Source organism: Equus przewalskii, chromosome 9 (genome assembly GCF_037783145.1).
Source record: "Equus przewalskii isolate Varuska chromosome 9, EquPr2, whole genome shotgun sequence".
Classification (NCBI taxonomy): Eukaryota; Metazoa; Chordata; class Mammalia; order Perissodactyla; family Equidae; genus Equus; species Equus przewalskii.
In genome coordinates this window covers 59,405,401-59,426,019 of record NC_091839.1, presented here as the reverse complement: position 1 = coordinate 59,426,019, position 20,619 = coordinate 59,405,401, and the positions used below count along the sequence as shown (strand labels likewise).

General features: G+C 37.5%; 2 protein-coding genes across 14 annotated transcripts in view; one reads left to right on the top strand and one right to left on the bottom strand.

Annotated features, from left to right (window-relative positions):
* The window catches only part of METTL24 (methyltransferase like 24), a 124,112-nt gene that overhangs the window by 85,387 nt on the left and 18,106 nt on the right, over positions 1-20,619 (top strand). For 6 of the 11 annotated variants that reach the window (XM_070556804.1, XM_070556808.1, XM_070556802.1 and 3 more), the window contains one exon: positions 3,071-8,576. In XM_070556804.1, coding sequence (XP_070412905.1) covers positions 3,071-3,385 — 315 coding nt within the window. In that variant the 3' untranslated portion in view covers positions 3,386-8,576. Of the gene's footprint in view, positions 1-2,175; positions 2,249-3,070; positions 8,577-12,912; positions 13,748-20,619 lie in introns of those variants that run through there. The other 5 variants (XM_070556809.1, XM_070556807.1, XR_011522023.1 and 2 more) reach the window with 4 other exon arrangements.
* The window catches only part of CDC40 (cell division cycle 40), a 48,416-nt gene continuing 41,334 nt past the window's right edge, over positions 13,538-20,619 (bottom strand). For all 3 annotated transcript variants that reach the window (XM_070556786.1, XM_008521290.2, XM_070556787.1), the window contains exons 14-16: positions 18,189-18,265; positions 16,539-16,683; positions 13,538-15,523 (exon numbers count right to left, since the gene is read on the bottom strand). In XM_070556786.1, the coding sequence (XP_070412887.1) occupies positions 15,346-15,523; positions 16,539-16,683; positions 18,189-18,265 (400 nt within the window). In that variant the 3' untranslated portion in view covers positions 13,538-15,345. The remainder of the gene's footprint in view (positions 15,524-16,538; positions 16,684-18,188; positions 18,266-20,619) is intronic.

Here is a 20,619-nt window from a genome sequence, read left to right as displayed (position 1 = left end):
TTATACCAAATAGGTTGTTTCATCTACATTCTCTGAGACCCTTCCACCCAAGAATATGTCTTCAGTTATTCCAGAGTTTACCGGGAGTTCACACTTGGTTGGTTTTCTCAAGAAACCTGATTTAACCTATTAGAATTGGCACTCGACTACTCTCATGTAATCATTTGCATGCGTTTGAGTGCCATAATTGTTGAAAGCTGATATTAGAATCTTAAGAGTGGCCTATCTTATGTAGAGATGTTTAATACAATAATACTGGGTGCATGGTGCAGTAACAATGGAAATTACATCTGCAGAATAGTTGTGGTAATAGTGCATTCTAAAATGCAAGAAATGGAAAGAGCACAGTGGAGGAGAAAACCATGTTTTATTCACAGCATTTTGGCTGTCTGTGCTCGCAGGCCGGAGGGCAGAGGAGAGCTTTTGTGCCCCTCAGGGCCGCACCACCTGGGCTGCGTGATAGAGATCAGCCTGTACAATTCTGATTGAAGCGGGGAATTTTCAGTCCCTGGAATCAAAAGGGGGCGGGGGTGTTGCCATGTTTGAACATACTTGTTGCTCTTTAGATAGGACAGCATTTTGTAAATAAAAATTGGAATTCCAAACAAAGCATATTATTTGCTATGATTCAGCCTAATAATTTGGCTCCTTTCCAGTTGCTCATAACTTCTGATTGATAGCTTATTTTAGAAATATGTTTGGAAAAAAGTATGTAAACTATATTCCTCTATACTTCACCAATACGGTTTTTAGGTCAACTTAAGGCTGATTAACTTTACCCTGTCCCTTTAATACTTTGATTTGCTGATCACATTCAACATAGGCAAACTCACAGAAAACAATGGTAAAAATGGATATTTAAGAAACCTGAGAAATTCTTGACTATGTGAATTGACACAATAAATTTTGAGTTTTGGATAGTTTCTGTACCAATTAAGAAATTTTGTGAAGTTTTGATTAAATATTTCTTTTGGTAGCTTAATTACCCCAATTCAGGAATATCTGCTTAAAACTTCAAAGATGAAACAAAGCCAAGGAAGTGCCAGGGGAGCAGTGATGAAAAAAGAGTGAATTAATTCTATTGTGTCCAATTCATAAGAAATATCTCAGCCTTGTGTGTATTCATGTGGACCCCACCTTTGCTCAGTTCCTTTCAGAAAAGAAAGTGGTGTTTTGTTTGTTTTGTTTCTACTTTTTCTCTTTGATTTTATAACCGTTGAGCCAACAGGCTGGTCTAGCCTTTTCCAAGTCCTCTTGCTATTCTTGGGGTTGTTCCCATCACTCTTTCCCTGGTAGACCAGGAGCTACTCTCCAAGGCAACGGAGTGAAAGCATCTCCCACAGGATCACAGGACGTCGGGCAAAGACCATTTTCTTGGAGTGATTGTGTCTAAATTCTCTGCGTCTTCTCCTCCCCTCAACTCTGAAATCATGCCAGGAAGGTTACCATTGCACTGAGAGCGGCACGTCTCAGCCACATATGAGAAACTTATCAAACAGACATGCGCTGAGAGAGAGGCGAGGCTGGGGCAGCATTACCCTTGGTGTTTATCCGTCCTTCTGAACAGGCAAAGATACTTGGCTTTCATGGGCAGGATATTGGTGACTTCAGTTGGCAGCTTCCTGAAGAGCTGTTCAGGGTTCTGCTGTCACATCTTGGGACTACAGCCTGTGCTCAACTGCAGTCATTTCCTCCATCCTAATTATTCCAGTTTGTGTCTGAATGCTGTCTGCCTTCCTCTGGGGTCAGATTATCCCCTTTCGCTCCCCGCCCCCCTCCTCCATTTCTTGGCAGTAGAAAGTCATTTTTACCAAATCCTTGTCTGCCTATGGGGCTGTTTTACTGAGATTACGTATGTAGAGAGTAATTGTCCATGCTGGAAAGAGCTCCGCAAATGTAAAATGGTGATGCTGATAACAACACTTCTACTCACTGACGCTTATTCGCTTTCCAGTAGCACCTTATTTTCCAAACCAAAAGCCTTTTAGGAACTCTGAGTTACCATTTTTCCTTGGGTGGTTTATGGCGAGTCAACATTGTGTAGTGGTTAAGAACATGGACTGTGTAGTTCATGTTTCACCACTGCCTCTCCGGCTGTGTGACTGGGGATGGGTTCCTCTCTGAGTTTGGTTTCCTCAGCTTTAAATAGGGATACTAACATAATCATCCTTGCAGAATGGTTGAGAGGAGTAAGCGGATTTTGCAAGGGGAAGCAGTTAGCAGGGTGCCAGGTCCATATAACTACTTGGTAAGTAATTAGCTTTCGTTGCTTTCTGGAGGTATTTGGGGTTCTGCTATTCTAATGGATTTTGTGCAAAGCCAGCAGAGAAGAGCTGACTCTCTTAACTTAATTAATTGCTAAAGCCAACAGAAAAAGAGCTGATTCTCATAACTTAATTGTGAATTCTCCCCCATCCTGCTCTTCTTCCTATATTTCATCTCATCTGGAATGTGAACTTGTAAACTTATATTCATTAAATGAACAGAAAATGATGTTGCCTTTTTTTTCAGAATGCAATGATGGTATATACTTTTTCAAGAAATCATGGAATAATAATAGCAATTTTTTTACAAGTTCAGTATTCAGATCCTGAGAACTCTTTCCCTGGCTTTCAGTCCTGATGAAGTTGGAAGGGGGTAAGGTCTATGAGATGGTCCCTACAGGCAGTGGCCTCCGTCAGTCCCTCCCTGCAGGCCACCATTCTGTCAGGACGTGGCTGGCTTCCTTTAAGCAGTATGTGGATTGCTGGGGAGAGGCTGTGGGCATGGAGCTCCATGATATACCCACTCCAGCATCTCCTTCCGGGGCATCCATTCCTGTTGGGCGGAAAATAAGAGGGTCCGTTATGATTTCTGACTGGCATTTCATTATTTGTATATTAACATTTAGTGTGGAGTGAGATTATAAATTCATGTCATAAGTAGCCATTTGAAAAAGACCACTAACTCTAAAATTTGAAAAATTGTGCTTTCTTGGGAGGTAGTTATACAGTGATGCTCCTGATATCAAGGTGGTATTTTTAACAACCTTTATTGACTCTGCTAAACTTGTTTCATCATTCTGTTACAGATTGATGTTCTCAAAGCAGATCTGGAAAGTGCAGAATGGAAAGTTCTGGAAAATCTTATTCTGGAAGATGTCCTTGGACAAATCGGACAGCTCATCTTTGAGATCCATCTCCACTGGCCAGGGTTCGAGGTCAGTGGCAGCGACAGCAGTGTTGTGCGGTTCTGGTACAGCCTCCTCAAAGAGTTAGAACTCAAGGATTTCAGGCTTTTTCATAGTTACAAAGATTTATCTAAACCTCAGCTATTCCTGAAGAAAGACATTTTCAATGCAAGTAGCTGTTACATTCTGAGTTGGGTGAATACAAGATGGAAGTAGGATGCAGGACCTCATCAAGAACTCAAGGAAATATTTGTAGAATAGATCATATCCATGATTCTAATTATTGGTTTACTTGTCCAGTCTCTCACTAGCCTATTACCTGCTTGAGGCCAGGACTGTGTTACTGCCTTTGTAGTAGTTGTAGCTTGGCGCCTGCCACGTGGAAGTGGCACAGTTAACACTTGTTGAAAGGATGGACACAGGAGTCCACCTCCGTCTGCCCACACGCAGGCTCTTTGCCTGTTTCCCTCTGACAGAGTGCGGATGCTTGTTCTCCCTCATTTTAACTTGGAAGACAATCTCCCACTTATCTCAGTTTTCCCTAAAATTCATTTTGTATCCGTAACCCATGAATTCACCAACATGATAAGGAAATTACATAAATTTTCCATTTTTATTGAGATGATGAGATTCTCCTGTTTAAAATAGGGCCCCTGGTTTGACTTTAATTCACCTCTTTCAAGGTTTTTCTTGTTCACTTTGTCAATAACATACTTTACAACCTTGTAGATGTCAGTCATTCCTCCTGAGCAGAGGCTGAGGCCATGCTGCAGCTTTATAGGAGCCGCTGACTTGGTGCCTGGGAACTCAGACACATTGCATTCTGTCACTGAGTTTAAAAGGCTAGACTACCAAGAACTTCAACTCAGGATTCTTTTCCTACTCAGCCTTAAATTCTCTTCTGTTCCTATGAAACTAAGCACAAAGCAGAATTTGGGTGTCTCTACTGTTGCGTCTTCTGACTTCAAACCTGATTTCTCAACCACAGACTTGCCTATGCTGTCAAATCTTTTTCTTTTAAATACATTATCACAGAGAATAAGTGAATTTTTCTTTACTTCCAGTTGGCATTCATTACAAGCCGGTGGCCTGAGGGCCAGAGCCTCTTTCTTTCCTGGGATGGTTAAACAGTGTTTCAGTAGTACCAATCCTTTTTACACTTTTTTTAATTAAGCAGAAAATGCAGGTTCTCGATGGTTCAAGGATCTCCATCATTTCTATTTACAGGATTAGCCAGTTACTCCTATGAATGATTCTCAAAAATCCTACTTCAAATGAGTTAATTAAATAGTATAAAAATAAACCAAATTATTACCTTATTATAAATTAAGCATATTTTCTGGCATTTTTTACATCCTGAGAGAATAGGAAAACTATACATACACTGTTTGCTCAAGGAATCTGGGGAGAGAATTGAATACTGATTACTACTAGATTTTATTCCTCTTCTCTGTTTTTTACCTCTTTCAACCCCAGCCATTCCCTGGGTTGGCTTTTTGTTTCTTGCTGTGGTTTGAAAATATCATTCCTCAAGTGAGAAGCCAAAATATATTAGAGTTAGACCATCTCATTAACTTGGGTTCAAACGGGAACAAGACTTTCTGAATTAGTGGTGATGATTTTGTAAAATATAAATGAAGTTTTTATTTTAAAGCTTATAATAACTAATAAAAGTCATCGAGGTGGGAGGACCAACTTGAATAGTGTGATTTGAAATAGCAGATCAGCTGTGTTCAATATCCATATTTCAAAAGTCATAAGGGTCCATAAAAACCCTGAAGTGGTTTATACTGTTAGTTTGCATGGTGTAGCCTCCAAAACAAAGTTAACATTAGTGCAGTTCCTGTTTGGGATTATATCACAGATTCTTTCTCTTTTATATTTTAATAAAAGTTTTATACACTGAGGTATATATAATAAACCTTTTTATACATTAAACCTTTTAAACCTTCTTACACACTAAAGTATGACGTGTCCTAATGTGATCAGGTTTTAGATAAGTACACACCCATATCAAGACTTTTAATTCACGGGATTGAAGATTTACGGCATTCCCAAAAGCCCCCTTTGTACGGGGCAAGTTACCATTTATTCCAGACTGGTCGTGCAGAACATCGACTTCCTCACACTGTATATATCTGAAGCAAGAATGGGTGTACTGTTAAGAAAAAAAAGACAAACTCAAAATAAATCACAAACACACCCACCCACACCCACCTCCTAGGCAGCCTGTTCAATAGTTATTTGTACTTATTTTGTGCTTATTTCTAAGACTGTCCTTCACTCCCTTCACGGATAGTTTGAAATTTATGAGGAATATTCTGACTGTTGCTATGGCTTCCTTGCCTCTAGAATGTATTATGCTTATTGTGTAGGCCTGGGTTTCTTAACCACAGCCCTGTTGCCATTTTGGGCTGGATAATTCTTTGTTGGGAGAGGGAGCGCTGTCCTGTACGTTGAAGGATGTTTAGCAGCATCCCTGGCCCTCTGCGCCTGATGCCAGGAGCACCTCTCCCTCCACACTCCTCAGTTGTGACAACCAGGTATGTCTCCAGACAGTGCCAAATGTCCCCTAGGGGGCAAAGTCACCCCCTGTGGAGAACTACTGGTGTGGGCCATGAGCAAGGGTCTAGGCTACCGCAGCACTGGTGTTTGGGGAGATCCTGCTGGTGAAGAGCAGGCAAACCAGCAACCATCACCACCACCACGCAACACAAACGAAACAGGAAAGTGAACAAAATCAAAGGCTACTATTCATCAAGAGCTTACGTCTCCCCCTCCTCCGCACACCTCCTTGCCCCTCACTGAATGTGCATAGATTATTCCTAGTTCTCCCAGCAACCCTACAAGGAAGCTATACAGGCAAGGAAACTCCGAGAAGGTAAATAGCTTATTTAGATTATTCAACTAGGAGATGGTGGAGCAGGAGTCCACATCTCCATCTGTTAGATCCCGAGGTCCATGTGGGTCCCCTCCACAATGCTGCCTCAATAGCCCCGAATGAAGGTAAGAGGCTCTTCTCAAAGGGCGTATTTTCGCCTCCCTATCAGTACATGGGAGGGGTGGGGAAGCCTACAAATATGCTAAGACCTGCAAATCTGTTAGAGTTGGGATTATTTTTGTAGCATGCAGGTTTAATTTAAATAAGCTGCTTAATTAAAATATGCCCACCAAATGGAGTCTTACTGAAAAGATATGAGGACCTGGGGCTGGCCCCGTGGCCGAGTGGTTGAGTTCCTGTGCTCTGCCCAGGGTTTCACCGGTTTGGATCCTGGGCATGGACATGGCACTACTGGTGGGGCCATGCTGGGGCAGCGTCCCACGTGCCACAACTGGAGGGACCCACAACTAAGAATATACAACTGTGTACCGAGGGGCTTTGGGGAGAAAAAGGAAAAATAGAATCTTTAAAAAAAAAACAAACAAACAGATACGAGGACCCAACAACTTCTCTGTTAATATATTCAGGTTGCCAGAAAAGCTCTTGCAAGGTCTGGAAGCACCTCTTGGCCATGGCTTACCCCAATACATGGCACTTTCCTCCTGGCTTTTAGAAAGGACAGTCACTTGGAAGTGCAGTGTGAGTTTCCTTTGTTTTAAACTAGTCTTTGACCTGCAGACACATGAGCTCAGATGTGAATATCTGTGACACACATCTCTCAATTAACTCTCACCAGAGCCATGCTCAGAAATGAATCTGAACGTACACATTTAACAACGCTCTTCTCCAGTGATAAAAACCAAAACACCCTGTTCTTTTTCAAGTGAAAGACATAGGAGGATGTAAGAGATTCAGAGGTCAGAGGTCACTTTTCAGCACAAACTCTGTCACAATTTGAGATTAAAGCCAAAGAAAAACAATTTTCCCTGTCCCCTTTTCTTAGAGTGATTGTATCTGATGCACTTATAATAGGTTATCATATAAATATTTGTAACTATTTGACCTGTTCAAAGGAAGAGAGAGTTGACCGAAGGCCCACTAATTACATCAGGGCAGAACAAAAGTAAATTCATGAATTTACAGTGTTTAGTCCACATCAGTTATCCATGTAAGCATTTCTGCCTTGGCTATAAGATTTTGGTATATAGTAAAGACAGTACAAGATTTGTATTTCCTAAGTATTACATGTTTGGATTTTGCAAAGCTTGGATTAGCACCAGGGAGCCAGCCTTATCATATTTCATTGGATTAAAGATGAAGGCCTCATTTAAACAGTATAATAATACTTGACAATGCAAGGGTGCCTCCAAGCTCAATTAATATAATTGTTCTCTTTTGCTGGAAATAAATTTATGTTTCCGTTTTAAGCAATAACATAATTCTTTTTGTCCTAGCCAATTGCTTGTTCTTTGTGAATTCAATAATTTAACCTCATGCTAAAATCTTTCTTTTTCTTACATTGAAAGAGGTATTTGAAATTTACCTATCATATGAAATTTCTAAATTTAGAAATTATTGAAATTCTTTAAATAATTTTATTGTGTTTGTCCTTAAGAAAAATAAATCAAGCAAGCTTAATGTTGTCACACTTTATGTTTAGCACTGTTGAGAAAAATGCTAGTTCTCAAAACATTAAAACTCATGCCTTGTAAAACTAGCAACTTCATATTCTCACAAAATATTTTAAGTTTTTTTTACTGATTGATTTTAAGTTTTTCTTACTGATTGGTTTTGTGCAATAAGATTGTCTGAAATAGTAAGAGATTGTTTTTTTCAAGTTTGAATTCAAATCTAGACTATTTCAATAGAGAAGCCCAGTATACATAAGACAGATATGCAACCAATATGTACCTGTGAGCTATAGTGGTTGATACATGGCTGTGGTCCTGAGTCCCCCAGGGGTTCTCCTCCACTGTAGCCCATCCCACAGGACCCCCAGACCTTCCTAAGATTGAAGAATTGATGCACAGCACCATAGGCAGCCTCCAGGTCCCTGCCCTAGCACTGTGGTTACCTTCTATTCTGACTGCTCTATGTCCTGCCTTACCAGTCACTGGATATTTGATATCACTCCTGGGTGGGAATATATAATAAACAAAGGTCCAAGTGGGTTCTGTAACATTAATGAGAAACCACAATTATGTATCAATAAAAACAAGCAATTAATTATTTGTGCAAGAAAATATGATACCTCAAGGACTGATGTTAGATCAAATGTTTCCTCAGGAACCCCCCCTCTTAAGGCCCCAGCTATGTGTCCCTACGATGCCCTCTATGCTCTGCATCCTCATACTCCTTGTACTTAAATGTATCTTTTTGTATAATGGCTCTTTCCCAGCAGACTGTGAGCTCCATGAGGCTGAGGGCCATCTCTGTAGCCCCAGGGCCTAGCCTGGAGCCTGCTAGATAAAAGGTGCTCAGCAAACATTTGTTGAATATAAATAAAGAAAGCTATTTCACATAGGACTTTTCGTTGAAATTATTTCATCATCGTTTGTTATTGAGATTTTTTTCTGGCATTAAAAATATCTTTAGTATTTAGATGGCCCACTGTCTCTCATTTTGGTTAATTTTAGACACAATTTGTCCTTTTCCTGACGTGGTTGTTTACTGCACTGCTTGTGGTAGCCCTCATTCCTGACTAAAGGATGCTAACCTGGAGATCTTTCTTGACCTTGGGGACTTGACCACTATATAATAATTGAATCGAATAAATACAGTAATAACAGGTGGCTCAATTATTATAAGGTATCCTAGTATATTTAATCTCAGTATTCCTTTCTCATTCCGTTGTCCTTTCTTTGTGCCAATTCCAAGAACACCCACTTTTTAGAGTCAGTGTATTAAATCATAATTCATAGTAGCATAGCGAGTATTTTTCAGTTCATGAGAGAAAGAAGGTATGATGATGTGAGGCTATTTCTGTCAACGATATGGGCTGGTATTGACAAAACTGCTTAAAACCACATTGTTTTTATAGGACAAAATAATAAAGACAATTGTTCAAAGAATAAAAACAAGGTGAGAAAAGGTATTCTGTTCTCAAGACTATTTGAAGTATAACCAAGAAACATCCTTATGGGCACAGCTATGAGAGAGAAGGTGATGGAGCCCAACTCTAATGGAAGAGGCCATGAGAATATCTTTAGTTACAGGTTCTGTTTTACTAAAGGATGAAATAAACACGATCTAAATGGCTAAGTGTTTCATTTAAACTGCCTAACTCAGAGAGAGCAAGCCGGAAGCCACATAGAGTATGACACAAATCTGACAACTTAAAAAATACACAGTTAAGTGGCATTACGTAGAGGAGGCAAGATAGCAGGATAAAAGGAGGAAGATTTTGATACTGCTGCTAACTAGCCGTGTGATATCAAGCAAGTCATCACCTTTATTGGCCTATTTGCTTATCTTAGGTTGGAATATTTGATTTCTAAGGTTTCTTCTAGCTTGAAAATCTCATTATTCTAAGATTTTTTGTGATTAGAGAAGGCTTAGATGGTGGTAGGATAATTTCTTGATTTGTGTGCTAGAAAGGGAAGTCTTAGGATAAATTCAGGAGTCCAAATGTGCTTATTCAGAAGAAAAGGCCCAGATAAAAGATGAAACCATTATGATGGTTCTCTAGTCATCAAGTGAAGTGCCCTTAGGAAACACCTTTTTGGATAACACAAACTCACCTGGTTCTCAAAACCAGAGTGTTTCAGACTGCACTTGTTTATACTTCTGTTTTAAGACTATCCTAACAAAGTGGCAACATCTGAAGATACTAGATTAGGTACATATATATCTACGGTGATCCTTCTGTATGTATATGTGTGTGAATATATACGTATGCATGTATACATATATAATTATGTATATATGTGTGTATGTATATATATGAACACCCAAGAAAGAAAAATCTTCAGACAAAAAACTCTGAGGGAGCTAGCCCTGGTGGTCTGGTGGTTAAGATTTGGCACTCTCACTGCCATGGCCCAGGTTCATTTCCCAGTTGTGGAACTACACCACTATCTGTCAGTTGTCATACTGTGGTGGCAGCTCACATGGAGAACTAAACTAACAACTAGGATACACAACCATGCACTGAAGCTTTAAAATAAAAAAATTAAGAAATGCACCCAAAACACTCAGAGGGAGCCTATGTGTGTGTGTCTGTATGTACACACAACACACACATACATACATGCATATGTATGGCTGAATGCCCAAGAAAGAAAAATTTTAGACACAAAAGGTCAGAGCGAGCCTAGCACCTGAGAGGTCGACAGGACCCTACACTGCAGTAACCCTAGGAGTTGATAGCAGTGATGGCGTGGGTGCACTGCAGATATGGTCTGGGTTGGGGAAAACGACTGGGACTGAGACACCCACAGCAGCGAGACCTTTGGAAGGCTACAACTTCAGTGCAAGAGGGGCCTAAAAAATCTACCCCCTCCCTCGCCGCCCCCAGCACAAGGCAGCCTATCCCTGCTGCAGCTCCGGGAGGAAATAAAAGTTTCCCATGAGAATTTGAAGACTCCAGACTATTTAGGGAACTGACTTTATACTAATTACATGGGGAGGCAAACCGTAAGCTGAGAAATGAAGATTAAAAAACCGGTTCCAGGGGGTGATACCTCAGGGTACATGGCAGAAACAAACGTATACCCACTCTGAAGGGACTCTTCAACTCAGGCAACAACAGATTTCCTCAAAAAAACAAGACTAATAAAAAATTACAACTGACGAGGAAACGGCCCCCCATGAGGCAGAGTTAACAGACACAATATACACTGGGATTTTCAGCCCAAGAACTTGAGATCACAAAATAACAATCTTAAAAAAGTATAATGTAAATTGTTTAAAATGATTAAAGGCATAAAAGACGATACAGAAACCATAAGAAAATAAGACATATGAAGAACAGGTAGATATAGAAAAGTACAAATAGACCTTCCATAAAGGGAAAATAGTCATTGGACTAAGTTTAATGGATCAAACAGATTAGACACAGCTGAAGAGTTTATAAAGTGAATTGGAAGATAAACCTGAGGAAACTACCAAAAATGTAGCACAGAAAAATATGAACATTTATATTCTTTGCATGAGATACTCTGAGTAGTTTGAACCTTAGAATGCCTTTCAGATGAAAGCAGTAAAGTTGAATATCTGAGCCACTGTCTAAAAAGTGGTACTAGAACTGTATGTGCAATATGGCAGCCATGAGCCACATGCGGCTATTGAGCACTTAGAATGTGGCTGGTGTGACTGAGGGATGGAATTTTAAATGATATTTCCTCTTAACTAATTTAAATTTAAAAAACTTTATACTTGATTCAATTATTAGGAAACTCTTAGGTATGTTTGGAACAATGTGGGCATGTAAATCTACTTTGTATTAAAGAGAGAAAATATTCGATGAAAATTTAGTGTCTGAATTGAGATGTGCTGTTAAGCAAAATATATACCAGATTTCAAAGACTTAGTATGAGAAAAGTAAGATATTAATTTTAAAAATAATTGAATGCAGAAATAATACTTTGGATATATTATGTTAAGTAAAATATATAATTAAAATTAGTATCCCCTAGGTTTTCTTTAATGTGGCCATTAGAAAATTAAAAATTACAAAATGGCTCACATATTTCTGTAAAGTGAATTGGAAGATTAGCACTATGCTAGAACATACACTTAAATCAAAGATGTTTGAGACTTGAGTTAGTCCCTCAGATCTCAAATGCTGAAGGCTGGAGAGTAGGGTGAGGGGAGCTAAAAATTTCATCTGAAGACAGCCACTGCACTTACAGGAAGCTGTGCAAGCAATGGAGTTATCTCCTTCTTTGTCACCAAAAATAAAGCCACTCCAAGGATTCTGGCTGCAAGTCGTGACTTCTTTCCCCTTAAGTTCCACATAAAATTGCAGTGTTTAGGTTGAGAAAGTTGTTTCCACAATTATTAAAGTGACTATGAACATGGAAGGTATACATATAAATACATAAAATGTATATACACACATATATGCACAAACACACATATGCACACATAGATGTATAAATTTTTGGTTAGCTAACTTTCTCAGTTTACATGCATTAAAGATAATTCTACTTCATTGGTTCTCATCCTTAGTGTGTGTATCATCTGGGGACCTTGCTAAAAGTGCCGACTTTGATCCAGAAAAAAAAAAAATATATATATATATATATTTTAATTACAATCTTCTGTTAGTTCATTTTATTTAGGCAATGGTCAAATAAACATTTGATAACATGAACTTTGAACCAAGTGTGCTGTGATAGAACCTTCTTTCCACTGGATCTTCTCTTCTCATTCTTAGGTCCCTTGGTACTTGCCTTGTTTATACTGCATTTCATCAATTATTTCATGATCCACTAAGGAAGAAAGAATGCTGCCAATTAAACTATGACACATCATTGATTTTATGATGTAGCCCTATTTCAGAGATGTCAGAATGTGAAAAACAAGCATCTCTGATGATATACAGCATCAGTGTTCCCTAGGCCTCACTTTGAGACCCAAATTTAAGACTGCTGATGGATATCTTGGTCTGGATGGCACGTCACACTTCCCTTCCCCACAGGTGAATTCATTATGGCTCCCCCAACTACACTCTACTTTCTTCTAGATTCTGTATCTCAGTAAGCCACACCATCTCCAGGTGATTCTAATGCAGCTGTTTCTCAGGCCACACTCTGAGAAACACTGTTCTTCAAGGAGAGTGTCTATAATTATTGCTGGTTGCAGGCCTTACAGCTGCCATCCAAGGGTTTGATATTTCACTGCCAATGTTTTCTTCCAGGTAATTGATAAACATGCTAAGGACATCAACTGGCCTCACAATGCTTCCTCAAGAATCACTCGACACTTTTCCACTTAAAGAAGTGCCTGTTTGATGCCACTCCCTGTTCCTTATCTTAAAACCGTCTCCTTATTTAGGACAAAATAGTCCCAGCTTGTGCTTCAACATTTAAATATTCATCTGATTAAAACTTTCACTAAAGCATCATTTGTATTCTGTTAGGAAGTAAATCTGTCCTGGGTGTGACAAAAAGGTTGCAGTGAAGCAAAGGAAGACAGAGGATAACCACTTAATTCCAGTAACAACATGACCTTGAGACTTTTTTATGCTGGAAAAAACCCTCACTCATTCATGTATTCTAAAATGGCTACAATCATGACTCAGTGCCACCGCCAAGTGAAAAAATATGGAATGTGATAAACTTAATCTGTGTGCTCTGAGGGCCATGCCCTCTATTTTTATTATTTAATTAGAATAAACCCATTCATACACCATACTCCCCTCTAAAGCATCACTTCTCCCCATAAAATCAAAATGACGCATTGAAAATCTGCAAATGGTTTCATCTAGTGTCTCAACAGAGTTGAAACTTAAAAGAAGACTAAAGAACCAAAAATTCTGATAATACTTTCTACAAAAATGCTTTATTTAAAAATATGATCTTTTAAAAAAAGAGAATTTTTATATACAGTTAGTTTAGAAACAGTCAAAAACACAACAAAATAAACCGAGATTTAGAAATTATGATTTGTAACATACACAATACTGGTGCTGAGCAAGATAGTTTAAATGTATGATTAATTCTTTTTGTCCCATCACATTTCAGTAATTCACATTTATTAAAACCCGTGGTTGGAAATAAAGAGGTCTTGTCTGAATTCTTTCCTCTTCAGGAAGTGGCAGCCACCCTTCCTGGCAGATACAGAAGGGGCAGCAGCTAGGCACTGTATTCTTATTTGAGTGCCTGTGTGTCCAAAAATATATCTCTATCACTTTTATTCTTTTTCTATTTTCTTATTTGAAATTTATTTATATGTGGCTATAGTGCCTGGTCATCTCTATCATGCTTTTCTTTTTTTTAATTTTAATTTTTAAAAATGGAAGTTCTAAGGGCAAGAAGCAGCAACTGCTATTGATAGCACAGGACTCGGTGCTAATGCCCTTAGGATATCAACACTCAACATGATTCTGGTCTCCAAGTCAGCATTCTGAGCACTATGAACCAATCTTTTTTTTAGCATGTGCCAAAATGTTTCAAATCACATTCAAACATCTAATACAGATTTGTAATAAAACAGGAGAAATGGCTTGTCAAACTAAAGTGCTATTAGCTACTATATTCAAGAGTAATCCTGATTTCACAATTTGAAGTTTTTAAACTTTTTCTTTTTTAACCAACCACAGTCACTGTTTCTCAAACCGGGGAACCCTAACCATCTTCCTGGAGTGTCAATTTTACTCAAAGATTTGGAAAGAAGTTGAAAACCTTTCTAATCTTAAAAAGTTCTGTCAAACATACTCGCAAGCAAAATCAGAATAATTTTAAAGATAAAACATACAACTTCAAAGAAATGACAAGTTGACATTTTGGACTATGCCCTCACACCCTATCTCCTATGAGGAGTATTTCAGTAGTAACATCTGTGAAGCAATGACCTAGGAGACCCTGATTTCTGAAAGTGTAGCCAGGTCCTTACTGACAGTAAATACTAATAAAATTCAAAGTCTTGACTCATTCTTTTGAGTTCCATCTTCAAAAATAACATAATTCTCTGATTGTACCAGTCTTGTCATACTGATCAGGAAGAAAGTCAACGAAAGAACTCTGGACTGATTTTTATTTTACATCGTTTAATAATTAGAGGAATGCTGCAGTTAGAGAAGATTGCTGGCTTACAACTAAAAATACACAACACATGTCGTAAAAAATAGTGGAACTCCTGAATCCGAAAGATTAGAACTCGACCCACTGAAAATAATGCGAACAGAAATTGTGGGTGGTTTTATCCTTCTTTCAGATTCACATTTAATTACATCATTCCTGCTCCTTACTTCCCTTTCTGTTGAAGCAGTAAGTACACGGTACCCTTCTGAGTTATCTGTCTTTAATTATATTATCTCCTTCAGATAGATCCCCAGATCTACTAGGGATTCTTTCAGTATGTCATGGGGGTCAACCCAAACTGCCTGCCAACAATAACTACTTGTCAATTAGAAAGTCAATAGTCACTCTCTGTATAAAGTGAAGTTAGCAATGAAATGATATAAGCCAAATTTGCAAAGGACATTTTTTTAAACAGTGGGTCAACTTTATAAGGCCATGTAAGGAAATCATAATCTGTAAATCAAGTCGTCATCCAACACATTTAATAATTAAATATAAATATGATACTGGATCAAAAATGATCCTAGATAGTTTAGGGATTAATGAGGTTAATCCCACAGTTTAATGAGGCCATCCCAACCACACGTGATGACTTTGGAGGTTTCGTGAGGATGCCACACTGCACCGATACACACTTTATCATGAGCTTTAAACCGGCTGTAGAGTTTTGTGGTCTTCCAGTCCCAGATATTTAATTTTCCATTTCCATCTCCTGAAATCACATAACTACAATGGGAAGAAAAAATAAATTCAAATTATTCACACATCTTAAACTGGTAAAATGAATGAGGAACAGAGAAAGAGTTTATCTTTTTCACCTTAACATAAAAAAAAAAATCAATGAGAATATACACTACTCAGTGAGAAAAACAAGGCAGAGCATAAAGTAGTCTATAATTTAAACTTCTACCTAAAACCCTCCCCATTGAGTAAATTTATTTTTAACTTGGAAGATTGGGAGACCCAGGGACCACAATGAATACAGTATTACAATTACTCTAGATACTCAGAAACAATGTAGAAACCAATTTCACACAGAGCCAGCAAACACGTTCAGATCTATACTACTGTATTAGGCTCTACCACCTTCATCATAATTTTTTGGCTTCAGCATCTTTTGAATACGTCTAAGACTGACTCAGAGGTAGGAGTCTAAGGCCCAATTAACAGGCTAAACTTAGTAGGTCACAGGAATTTCTGAACTACTTCTACTTAGATGTTTTAGCTTAGAAAGGGGGAATGAATGCAGAGTTCACTCTTAGAAAGACTCCAGGGCTTCACAAATCTAGTGTGACCTAAAAATATTCTGAAGCTGGATTTGAGGTGTCAGCAGGGAAAAGCTATAGTGAAGCTGTTAACGTCAACACTGCAATACAGAACGAAGTCTTCTGGTGTTCACTCAATCACAGTCACATAGTGATTACAGTCCTGCTAGCCTTGCTTAGAAAAGCAGAGAGAAAATAAGGCACTGCCTATATAGCAAGGGATTTATTATTTAGTTAAAGGGCACAGCACCAAGCAAGGTCTCTTGAAATCATATATAAGGAGATACAAGAACTTAAAAACGCAAAATGTAGTTTTCATAACTTGTTTTTGCCTTTTTGTCTGGTATTTTGACAGTCTGCACAGTTCTCATACAATTACATATGTGAAAGTGATTTGTAAAGTGGTGTTATTTGTACAACAATAGTTTATATTATCATATTTGAATATGAGAGTACATGAGAAGATTTAAACTTACCTCATGTCTGGGGAAAAGTCCACCTGACAAGCATAGCCTGCTACCATATGGCCCTTAAAGATTTTTTTCTTATTTAATCTAAATCTGTTCTGTGCTCCAAAAATTAAGATTTGGTTGTCCATTGATTGGCATGCTAGCCATTTCCCTGTAAATTCAATAAATGAGACATTTTAGAGAAAGACTGAAAATTTTAAAAAGACTTTATTTTAAATGTGTTCAGTCATTAATATTTTGATCTCAACTACTTTATAATAATAGGAAAATGAATTTACCATACCATCTACGAAGTATTACAAATGGGTCCCTATATATACTCTATTATATATAGAGTAGTGAATTTTGCTCATACAAGCATATGTCATGGAGTACTCTCTATATAAAAGCTTTTTTTTGTTTGTTTAAATAAGGACATACGGAAATTCTGAGTTTAGCACTAATAGAACTAAACTAAAATTTTATGAAATGAAATTAATTTGTACTAAGTATAGACAATAGGACCATGGGGAGAAAGAGACTTACCGATGTTAATTATGGGGAAAAAAAGATTAACTTTAGGTGAGAAAACCTAGGATTATTAAATAAAACTGTATGAAAAAAAGAGATGATTAAAAAAATTGTAGTAAGTGTTGCTGGAAGGCCACACTGTCTTTATCTACCCAGGATTCACGATGGCCCCTAGCACCTAAACTACAGTATCTTCTTGCATCCTATATACTTACAGACATTATTAACCAAGGGGATGATCCTAACAATGCTCATAGTCTGAGTGGGTAAATGGCCTTGTTCAAGATGGGCACAGTATTTGTAATGGATGATTTAAAAATATACTACATGAAAGGTAGATGCATGACGGCAAATGTGACAAAGTATACAATAGGGTGATTATCAAAATAGGACCCAGTTAGGTTGTTCTTCTCATAAAAATCAGGGCATTTAGCAAATGATCACCAATTTGCCTGTGGCAGATGCCCTGATGGAAGAGCCAACTACTTGTTGCCTCCTCTTCCTTGCTCTAGCCTTACAGTAGCTACGTGAGTTTATTGGCTTTGACGACAATACTGCCCAAACATGAGATCCTCCACTTTAATACCCTCATGCAGAGCTATAATCGTATCAGTATACTGTCAATATATCTGCAGTATGAATTACCTTGTACTTAAAAGGCAACAGTTTATTGAATAGAAAACAGTATTAAATAGATTTCTCTCTTTTCTTTTTGCCTGAGAAAATCTTTTATACTAAGTGCTAAGGTGTTCTCATTATGGGGAATCAGACCAAAATTTTCTATCTCCTGAATGAAAAAGAGCTCCCAGTAAATTACTAAATGAGATGTTGAACATGATTCTGTTCGAAGGAGAATTATTAACAAAAAAGCCCCCTGATTCTCAGATGGAAATCCTTAGATGCTCAGTCATGTTAGTTGCAAATCATTGTTTCTTTTATTTTTATTTTTTCCAAAAACAAGAGAATGGGTGAGGTGGCTCACATATGCAAACCAGTGATTATTTCTAACATTGGAAAGATTTCCTTATATAAGTATGGCACACAGACAGACCTCCCCTAGGAGGGAATGGCCAAGGTTCTTTGAATACAGAAATCACACCGTGTCCTCGAAGCTCATTTAGAAACACATGCTATCTACTAACTCACCATTTGGAGACAAAGTCACTGCGGGCATTGAGTGCATACTGGGTTCTGCTATATACTTGAAATCCACAGGGATATCCCTAAAAGTTAAAAATAGCATATCAGAGTAAGTAATTTTAAAAAGCACTTTCAGAATAATTATCTCTGAAACAAAAGAGATACTCTTGAAATCATATATTTAATAAATTTTTCATGAAACTTCCCAGAGGAAGGACAATCACAAAATGACATTCTATTGATTATAAATCTTTTACTTCACAAATGACTTTCCATGACAATTATAACAGTGTCAGTGATTTAGTTTTCAAGCTCTAGCTGATTTACACTTTGACCTTCATGTTACAAAATCTGTTACTGGAAGTTCTTTAATAATGAGCTCATCTAAAAACGTACCATGGTAGGCAGTAGCAAGATGTCTGAGGCAAGCCTACAGGGAAGTATTCTTATTTTACCTGCCAGTCAATCTTGTTACTCTGCAAGCAGGTGAGAGTGCTAAAGAGTCTTCAGCAATGCAGGTGGATGGTAGGCAAAGCTGTAAAGGGATTGGCAAGCAGGTTGAGCCCATCTAGAAATAATGAGATTTCTGGAGGGGTAAGGGAGATAAATGCTTGGTACCTGGCCATCTTCTGTTTTCAGTTTACATGTAAAGTATTCCAAATTTGTATGGTGCAGGAGAAAAAGCATTACAGAAATTCTCATGTGAGTGACACAGAGGAATAAACAAAAACAACAAAAATCTAACACTAGTCGCTTAAATCTAGAACCATCAAAGGTTCTAAGTGCCTTTTCATTTTTAATATTCTTCGTGATAAAAAATTCTTTAGTAATTCTGAAGGATTTTGATCTTGTTGCTTTTCATTAGAGACCAGAAATGTTTTTTACAGAGTAATGTGTGGGAAATGTAATCTGATAAATAACACAGAATATAAAGCAGCAATTTCAATTTCAAACTATGGTTCAAGTCCAGTACTTTGATCAATTGGAAAATAATAATAATAAATTAATCAATTAGCAATTTATTATCTAATTAATTAATAATGTAATAATAATAATAATTATTAGTCTTTAAGTAAGGATTTTCTCTATCCATATATCCATCCATCCAGAAGAAGGAACAAATGATTAGAAAAAACTTCTATCAGGGTCTTGGTTAGAGGAAAAAAATTTCGGGTATATCCTGGGAATAGTACCATTTATCAGATCTCCAAACCTTTACATCTCTAAGGTACCAATGAGAACTGACATTCAGAGTGACGCAAATATACTGAAAAGAGTCTCAATTTGAAAAAGGTTCAACTGTTTTTCCCTCCTCCTATTTATTATTAGTGGCTAATAATTTTATAACATGGATTAAAACATAAGAACACTTTCTAAATTAAATTAACCATAGTTCAGGCCCATATCAAGCACTGTGTTACTAAAAGTAAACCAAAGATTTTAAACAGATCCCTTATTTCAAGGACTCTTGGTACAATGAGCTCTAGAACAAGAAATGAATTTGAACACTCTGTGAACTTCATTATTTCTAGTAAAAATGCCTGCTAGGCATAGTTATATTTAATAAACACAACAATGTTTTCTAATTAGAAAATGTAATTCAGTATAATAAGCTAGTAACTTATATCTAACAAACAATCTTCAGTCTGGAAATGAAATCATTGAAAAAACCCTAACAAAAAGCTACGAAATTTTAAAGCTAAAAGATAAATAGTAGTGTCAACTTCTGTAAAATTTTCTTTCAAAAATATTTTAACAAAATAAATACCTTTGGGAGAAAACATGTCTATGACATCTCATCAATTTAGCCGATTAGAATACCCAAGGCTGCTGAATATCTAATTATAATCTCTTATTCTCCTTTAAAATTGTATAATAGTCTTAGTTTGTATAGTAGAGCTTTTCCTTTAAGATCAGGAACAACACAAGGGTGTCCACATTCGCCACTTGTAGTCAACATAGTACTAGAAGTCCTGGGCGGAGCAATTAGGCAAGAAAAAGAAAGAAAAAGTATCCAAACTGGAAAGGAAAAGGTAAAACTGTCCCTATTTGCAGATGACATGAAACTATACTATATGTTGAAAATGCAAAAGACTCCATCAAAAAACTGTTAGAGCTAATGAAGTCAGTAAAGCTGCAGGATACGAAATCAATATACAAAAATCAGTTGTGTTTCTATACACTAATAATGAACTACTGGAAAAAGAAATTAAGAAAACAGGTCCATTCACAATAGCATCAGAAACAATAAAATACCTGGGAATAAATTTAACCAAGAAGGTGAAAGATCTGTACACTGAAAATTATGAAACACCAATGAAGGAAACTAAAGAAGACATAAATAAATGGAAAGATATTCTGTGTTCAGGGATTGGCAGACTTACTGTTGTTAAAACGTCCACACCACCCATAGTGATCTACAGATTCAATGCAACAC